Source organism: Centruroides sculpturatus, unplaced genomic scaffold, assembly GCF_000671375.1.
Source record: "Centruroides sculpturatus isolate CEXI.00-Female unplaced genomic scaffold, Cexi_2.0 scaffold2637, whole genome shotgun sequence".
NCBI classification, from domain to species: Eukaryota; Metazoa; Arthropoda; class Arachnida; order Scorpiones; family Buthidae; genus Centruroides; species Centruroides sculpturatus.
The window spans coordinates 8,619-18,256 of NW_019386737.1; the positions used below are offsets into that span (position 1 = coordinate 8,619).

The 9,638-nt window shown below is 28.7% G+C and overlaps 1 protein-coding gene across 1 annotated transcript; it reads right to left on the reverse strand.

The window, feature by feature from the left end:
• Positions 1–2,586: 2,586 nt before the first annotated feature.
• LOC111615700 (oxygen-dependent choline dehydrogenase-like) lies at positions 2,587–9,184 on the reverse strand (the record flags this gene model as incomplete). Its single annotated transcript, XM_023357132.1, has 7 exons — positions 2,587–2,716; positions 4,068–4,290; positions 4,461–4,635; positions 4,719–4,858; positions 5,248–5,395; positions 6,759–6,929; positions 9,063–9,184. Coding segments are annotated over 7 exons (1,109 nt in total), but the record flags the coding sequence as incomplete, so codon positions are not given.
• Positions 9,185–9,638: the final 454 nt, after the last annotated feature.

Consider the following 9,638-nt stretch of genomic DNA (forward strand, 5'->3'; position numbering starts at 1 on the left):
GAACGGAAACAATACCAGTGGGAGAAAAATTATTTAGGTTATTCTAATAAGATTAATTTATTAAATTAAGTTTTACAAAATGTAAAACTTAATTTAAAGTGCAGATAAATCTAAGGAAATTGTCAGTTACTAACAAATGAGTTAATTTAGTAAACAATTTAAACAAATGCAAATCCATCCACCTAAAGAATGGCATCTTATAGAAAATCAACTAAGAATTTTAGGAGTGCAGGATTGATTAGTGGACTTAATAGAATTTATTTACTGTAGTAATTATTTTTACATACAGTTGAACTTGATTTACTCAAATCGGTGGGGAAAAAATTCGGACTTCGAGTTATGGAGATTAGGCTAAAAGTCAAAATTTATTGCATGAGTTTATCAGTGACCAAAATAAACTATCCACACGAACTATCCATGTGTAATACCTCGTACGACACATGTTTATTGTAGTATTAGGCATGGACATGTGTAGCATTACGATTACGCAAATCATTGCATCAATATAAACCCCTGGATGTTGTCCAGAAACTCGAAAACGCATAATTCAATGGATAAATAAGCTACCGAAAAATCCTTTTCAGAATGGTTGATCCTTTCACTAAGCGTTTAGTAAGGATTTTTTAAATTGTGGTATTTCGCACCTACAATCCATCTGTTTTCTTTTCTATTACAAAAAACACTCTTTTCACTTTTTTAAAATTTTGCCGCAAAGGTTAAATTTTTTTACATAGAATTCGCCTATAATAGATTTTTTAAAAATTAACCTTTCAAAAATCTATTCATTAATTTATTTCATACATTAGCTAGTCGGAGAAATCCACCAGTGATCAAATGAAAAAAAAGGTAAGTTCAAATGGCAGATACGAGTATGTAGGTCGCTAGAAGCCGCCATCCCGGCCACCGTCACTTGACACGTTTTCTATTTAGTGGTACGGGATTCCAAGGCTTTATAGAAAGTTTCTGATTAGTTTATACGGTGGATGAACGTTTAATTTTCTTTCTGCAAAAATTTAATAGGATAGTTTTTAATAGAGAGTCTTCATGCAATTTTTTGATAAAAAGAAAATATGAAGATTAGCTATTTGCCTATGTTCTTCAATCATATCAGCTTAATTATGACTGAATTACGGCACGAGGCAGAAAATAGAAACATATTAAGATTAGCAACTGCGATTTGCTCATATCTAGCCAATAGAATGAAAGGAATAAAAAAAAATCCAGCGACGAGTTGCTTAACTTTCCGCATAACTGCGTGTTTGGCGCCATTATGATATTTTAGTTTAACTATTATAAAATGGCAAAACGCTTGATTTTCAAGGTAGGGATGGGTTTTATAAAAAATTGTAAATGTTAATAATGGGTAAAATCGTCATTAAGTTTGACCCTACTGGAGATACACACTGCTTCTTTATCTCCTCATCCCCTTGACCTATAATCACCAAAATTTAACAGCTCAAAGCCTCTAATAATTAAACTTCCACGCAAAGGAAACAACAATTTTCATCCCTAAGTACAGGAGTTATTAAACTTCAAACAGTGTGAACAAAATCGTGCACATATACTAACAACCATACATGCAGGAAAAAAAATCCGATATTTTTTATTACAAAATTTACAAATAACGTCTAAAACATCTTATAATATATACCTGGTAGTGTTATAAACATTCAAAAATTAATTTTCTATATTTAAAATTCATTTATCCTGTAATTTAATTAATATTATAAGATCTTTTTAATAATTCCCTTAAGAAATGAATAAAAAATTGGTTTTGATTTTAATAGTTCTTATCTTAATCTATAACAAAAAACGAAGTATTCTAAGATAAATTACATTTGAATTTCCTCAAATTTAAATAACATTTTGATATTTGGAAGCATGAAAATAATATAAATGTAGTATCTCAGGATGAGGTAATGATTTTTTACTCGTTATTGGCATTTATAATGTTTTTAAAAACTCATTGTTATCTTCAAAACTAACCGATTTTTTCCTTTTTATAATCATTAAAAATATAAAAATTATGTCCACGCCGTATCTAATATCGTTTTTCATTTCATATAAATCAAAAATAATAATTTATAAATAAACTTCAAAAATGTAAGTAATCATAATTCTTCCGGAATATCTCAAAAAAAAAGAAAAGAAAAACACAAAACTTTTGAAAAAAATTCGCTTAAAGATGGCCACGGATAACAGAAAAATCCGATAGGTCTTCCCTCTATAATAGAATTATCAGCTATATTTATAATTAGTCCTACTCTCTGTTATTTATTTATTTATTTTTGAGATTTTCTTGAAAAATTGTGATTAAGTAAACTAATTTAGGTATTAGAAACGTGAAGAAATCCTGGAAAGCTTCACGTAACAGCTTGCTGGCGATGCTCGAACCCAAGAGTTAAATAGGTTTTTTCCAATCTTTTAGAAGTAAGAATAATTTAGTAATTTTTAACTATTTATACAAATGACTAAAATATTCATTATTACTTAGCAAGAAAATTGTTTTAACTTTATTTCATTAATTAATATTATAAAAATGTATACAGTATATATGTATATTGCATATGTATATATGCACTAATTTTATAAATTGTGAAGTATCATGTATGCTGCTTTCTCGGCTATCATCATAGTAGGAGCCATCGTGGTGGCCCCAATCAACGAAGGAATGATCGATGCGTCCACAACTCTTAGTCCCTGGATTCCTTTAACCCTGCCAACACAATATATAGATATATATATATATTTTAATCGGTAAAATTCGACTATTATAAATAGAACTATGTATAAGATTTTATTCCACAATAATTTCTTATATGTATATATACTTAAAGTAGAACCTGTATATATATATATATATATATATCTATGGGTGTATAGGAATATTGACTAAAACATAAATTTAATTATTTTAAGTACTATTGATTTGCATTTTTGAAGTTTTAAATAAATTTGTCACCTTAAAGCATGTTAAAAGTATCGCTTTTAATATACAGCAAATATACTATAACAATGTTTCTTAATTTTTTTAGAGATCGATACCTGCTTGAATCTCAAAATTCGGGCTTGCACTTCCTTCAAAATTGTGTTCCAATGTTTTTTTGTTATGAAATCCAAATGATGCCATGTTGTTTTTTTAGTTTTAAGAAAGCTATTTAATTAGTAGGTGCAGTACACGCGTTTCTGATCCCTGTTAAGCACTGTTGATGGCGGATGTTAAGCACTATGTATATATAAGACTTTAATTATGTAGATTTGACATCATTTTATATTCCCTCGTTATAAAAAGCGTAAGAACGACATCAAAATGACGTAAGAAGTTAAATTATTCTGATAAAACGAAAGCGCCTTGTTCCTAGGGCCAACCCGAGCTATAGGCAGTCACCTAAGAAGCAAAAATTTATATGTGCCACAGGATCATCAGTATACATTGGTGCATGAGATAGGTATACATTGGCTCTAAAGGGAGATAGGCTCCCTTTAGAGCCTAGGGCGCCCTTTAACTGATGATCCTATGGGACCCTATGCTCTTGTGGCACCATCGTTATAGTATAGGGATGCGCTTGTGGCACCTCCATAGTAAAACGAATGTACATAAGAAGAAAATGTTTACAAAACCATGTACAGCAGCGGTTTTACAAATATCTCATGCACCAATGTATACCTAATTGATTAAACTAATTTCTATTATTTGAGAAGTGCCAATTAGAAAAAATGAACAAATATAAGATAATAAAAATTCTTTGCGAAGATTGTACTTAGAGATCTAAATATTGAACTACATTTCTAAAATAAAACTTATATTAAAATGTTTTATCAATAAATCAGGCAATAGATTCAATTAATATTTTGTTCACTTATTAGGTATGAAATAGGCCTATGAGGAATTTTTCAGTATATGAAAAAACATAATATTTACAATGAAGTCCAAGTAATTATTTTAAAATATCTATTAAAGTATTTTAAGTAAATTTATTAAATGATAATTTCTTACAATTTTACAATTAGGTATCTAACTATTGAATACAGCATAGTTATAATGGTAAAAGAAAAAGATCACTAACTTGAGAGTTGGATCAACTACTGAAGTAGGATCATCGGAGCTACCCATTTTGCACGTTCCAACAAAATGGAGTCCCGAAAGAGGTAAAACAGAAGCCATACAAGACAGATAATCATCGCTGAATCTCCTATAATGTTCGCATCCAGGCATAATATATGGAAGGGGTTTGATACCAAACTTCTTCATAGATACTGTAGCCGTCATTTTTAAGCAATGGTTCAAACCTATAAAAATATATATTGAAAAGTAATATAAAGTATATTTAATGAACAATTTATAAAAAAAAAATATTGTCATAGAATAATATACATTAATTACCAGTCATTAATAAGGCTTTTACAAAAATAAGTTAACTAAATTAAGTATAATCAGTTTAATTTTCTAAATGGATTACCTTCCACAAGAGCTTTCAAGTCATAGGGATCAGAAAAGATATTGAAATCGATTAGAGGTTTTTCATATGGATCATTGGATTTCAATGTCAAAACTCCTCGACTTTTAGGCCGAGCAACGTAAGGTACACATGAAATGATATCCTGATTGCGAAATTTCTCGTATATTTTCTGTATCTTTAAATATAATTGTAATTAGTAATAAAAGAAAAATTGCATTTGAATTATTTTCAGCAATAAAGCGATAGAAATAACAATACATCATCATTAGCGTTTGAAAATGCATTTTGAATCCTTGAAGTTATCCAAAATATAATTACATCCGGCCAATTTTTATTATTGTTATATTCTGTGCTGATAAAACCACTCGATTCGACTCCTCCAAGGGTCGTTAGAGGGCCTTAAAAAGAATTAGTTATTTTCAGAAATGTGAAATATCTTTAATTCAAAATTACATTTTAAATAAAATTTTTATAATAATTATTCTCTGTGTAATTTAATTAACTTAAATCGAAATCATATTTTTAAGAACATTTATGATGTATCTAGAATCTTATATTATGTTGCTAAATCGGATACGAATTTAGGTTCGATTTACAGTGGCTTCAGGAATGTCTTCTATAAATTATTATGAATTGATAAGATTAATTGTAGCACACAAAATATTTTTATTTCAAATATTTTGTCTCGTGAAATTTATAATTTATTAAAATCACCCTATACTATAAAAAACCATTTTTATCTTCCTAAAAAGAACGACCATTTAAAAAATTATTAAGAATTAATTACCGGTTCCGTTAATTAGAAGTTCTTGGTAATCTTCTTTAGTAGTTCGATGTTCCGAAAACGTATAAGAGTCAACAAGAAATTGTAATGCTGTAGTTGAAGCATGATCTTGAAGATTCTTTCCAACGGGAAGATCCATTTTCACTGGTATCTAAAGAATAACATTTTAAAATTCGTTATTTGTGTTACATTTATGATTTTAATTACGATAGATTAATTATTTCCTGTATATTTATATATTCAAAAATAATTATAATACTTAGTTTATTCGAAAAGTAAGTTACAAACGAGAAACGCTTGGAAACTCTGATCCCATCTGCTTGAATATATGGTGAATAAACATTAAAGCATTTGTTCATACATTTATTACAGTATTTAATCATCTGATGAAAATCTCTTTCTAGAGACATGTTCTTCAGAGATTCAAACAAATAAATACAATGCTTGTAGACTGTGGATACATAGATTTGTTACGTACATAAAAATTCTGAACGTATCTTTGTAAGATTGTGGGCCACCCGTCATACAGCCGAAACTTCGATCTAGTGACTATTATTTATTCGCATCGCTGAAGAAACACATATACGAGAAACTGTTCTAATCAGATGATGAAGTAGCAAGTAATAATCTGAAGGTTCTATCTGATTCATCATGCATGACTTCCTATCATGCATAACAAAATTAATATATCTTTAATACTTCTGGAATGAAAAAACTACACGAGACTTCTGATTTACCTTGTGCATAGATTATATACCTACAATATTCTGTTTAATTAAAATAGTCCAATTCTTCCCAAATGGGGAATGAAATCCCAAAAATCTCTGAATGCACTACTTGTCATGCTCCTTGTGTAAGGGAGAGTTGAATTAAATATACATAAGTAAATCAACTTGTTTTAAATAAACATGATAATAATAATACATTTAGTAAAATACATAGTATATAAGAGCTTCTTCTCTCAATTAATATAGATGAATGAATCTCAAGTTATGTGTAGTAGAGATGACAGAGACTTATCACACTTCTACTGATGACTTCAAAATGACACTTCTATCTTCAGAAAGCAATTTTATTACTGGTATGTATTTCAGTACAAAAGATTGTAATCAGCCATATATGAATATATCTGCACAATTGAAAAAAGTATATTATATACACTTCAAGTAACACAAAAGATTTAGAATTTTTCATTACAATTTTTGAATGATGTCATGTTTTTGAATGGAACTTGTTAATCTTTTTGGTAAGGATACATTATTCATGTATGGCTGATGAAGGTCTTTTGTACCGAAATGCAATAAAGTTTCATTCTGATGATACAAGAGCCATTTTGATGTCCTGAGTCTCTGTTATCTCTACTATATGGTATTTGAGATTCATTCGTCAGCATTAATATACATAAATTATTCTAATTAGGAAAGATTAACATCTAAATCATGAACACTTCACTTTTATATCGCATTAAAATGAGTTTCCTTACATTTAAATATGCAATAAATAATATTACTGACATGTAGCTTATGCAGAAGATTTTTCGGTCCAATTCCCGAGAGCATAAGCAATTTAGGAGAATTCAAAGTTCCTGCACATATTATCACTTCCTTTCTTGCAACTGCCGTGAGTTTTTTTCCATCGTGATCGAATGAAACACCATAAGCCCTATTATCTTCGTTAATTAATATCTAAAATAGTTATAAATAAGTATTTTAATTAACTTAAAATATAAAGTTACTTACTAAATACTAAATAATAAAGTTACTAAAATATTAACTAACAATTTAAAATGTTCTAAATGAAAATTTAGTCCACTTGAGTGGAAAAAGATGATTATCCAATTGATAAGCATTTGAAGTTTATTTTCATTATTTTCCCGACTGTTATGTATAAATCGCGGAAACTTTATAATTTTTTCAAATTTTACACTCTGTGCTTTCTGCAAATTTCCATTTTTGTAATTCCTAAATCCAAAGCAGTCAAAAAGGGGAAAATTACATGTGTTGGCATCCATTTCATTTACTATCTGAGAATGGTATAAATATTCAGAAACGAAATTTGGCGAGGTAACTTATATATAAGGGACACTGTTGCTATTAAATTTCTATGGTTAAAGGTCGAGGAGGTGGAGAGATAGAAAGGTCATGTGTCGGAATAAATAAGATCTTACTCGTTATTTGCATGTACATTTTGTAAAAAAACTCATCTCTACTAATTCTTTTTCCTCTATGTTCTTATTAAATTCTTTAATATGTCATTGTCTACATTGGACTCAGTATATTAACAGGACTTATTGTACTGGTGTTGTTCTCGTTTTAGCAAATAGAGGATTTTCTAAATAAGATCTCTATTTGCTAGAACGGAAACAATACCAGTACAATAAGTCCTATTAATATATAGTGTTCAACGTAGACAATGACATAATAAAGAATTTATCTATACCCTCAAGTAAAGCCTTTGCATAATAATTAAAAATGTAAAAGTTATTTTCAATAAAATCTTGTAATAGATTGAGCCACACATAATTTTAACTGCACTATTATGTCTTAAGTTTCTTAAACATAAATATTTTGCGCCAGGAAACTTATACAATTTATTGCTCGAATTTTTTCTTACGTATTGAGTGCGTCTAGGCCACAAACAGCTAAGTAAACAAGCCAATGACACAGTTCGTTTCATATAAAAAACAAACTATGTCATTGGCTTGCTCAGCAATTTCTTACAAAGGCACCCATTGTGATTAAAGAATTTATACTATAATGTAATGTAAACGTTATAAATAGATATTAAGCTGAATTTTATGATGAAAAGCCTGACATATTCTAGTCAACCCATCAACAGTAGTAAGTGCGATTGTATGATGATTTCTCAAGTGTTTTGTAACTTTTGTTTAAAATGAAATAGAGCTATTCCAAACTTGGTCCTTTTAAATATATTAATGAAAATGTGAACAACGATTTTTATAGATATAATAAATTATAATTGAGCTAAGAGCCTTTCAAGATTCAATATCTTTCTGAAGGATATATAATTATATATGAGTATTATATGTATAAAGGAACATCTGCATGTCTGTTCTCTATGCACTTCTAAACCCGACCTACACCAAATTTCTCATCAGTTGCTCTCCAGAAACCTGCTGAAAGTATTGTCTATCATAAATCCATTAAATCACCTCCTTCCCTAATTTAATCCTTTTCGCAAATAAAAATATAAAAGTTTTATCTGCAAATAAATCATGTGGTAAACTAATTATTCAATAATAATCTTCAATTTATAAATGGACATTTTCTTAATTCCTAGTTCTTCAGTTGATTCTTAGTCGAAGAATATATAAATTTATCAAAAAAATAATCTAAGTTTCCTGTAAGTAAACTTTGAAAATTTGAAATATTATATTATCATTTTATCAATAATAGCTTCCTTTATCAAAATGAGGAAAGCTATTTTGAAATGGATTGCTATTATAACAGTCAAACTGTTGACAGCTCGGTTTACAAGGAAAAACAATAGCGAGGTTGCGGCCGAAGTTTTCATCTGTAAAACGTGAACGTTTTACAGATGAAAACTTCACGCCGCTTACAAGTTAGCGGCGCTCGCGTTCGACGTTCACGTTTTACAGATGAAAACTTCGGTCGAAACCTGTCTAATATCATTGTTATTGAAATAACGATGAAAAAATATGGTATATTTAATAGTTGTAATAAAAATCAAATCCTTGGGGTATCACATTGATAAATTTTTCCTCTGTATTTTGTGAAAACTTTTATGTTAAAATAACTTGTATTAAATAATGACATTCAAAACTATTTCTAGCATACTTTAGTTGCAAATGCTGAAGTTATCAATTGAAAATTCCTCCTTCCTATGATAGTGTCGATAAATCCTCGAACTGCACTCCATCTTACTCCTCGATTAATTGCACCTTGTGGCTGCATAAACACTGTCAATAAAGAAATATATATATATANTCCTTGTGATACAAATATATCAAGATTTTTGATACAGTTATTATTATTGTTAAATATTTTTCAGCATAAAAATTTGAATATTTCTATAGATAAAACTGTTAGATATGTTATCGTCTTATGTTACGTAATACAGGATAAATCTGATATAACAGAAAGCATATTTATTATGAACTTTATTCCATATTAAATTATTATTAGGTAAAATTACAAATATTCAACATGGTTTTCATATTTTTATTATGGGTTGGGTTTTTGTTCTTCCCTGAGACAATTACAACGGATCAGTATGACTATATTGTTGGTGAGTAATATTAAATTAAAACAACCTATATTAATTAATAAACTGTGCATATGTATAACTGTGTATTAATTAATTGTAAATTAATTGTATTTAATTTTTTGAATGAAGTGAGATTTATTAATTAT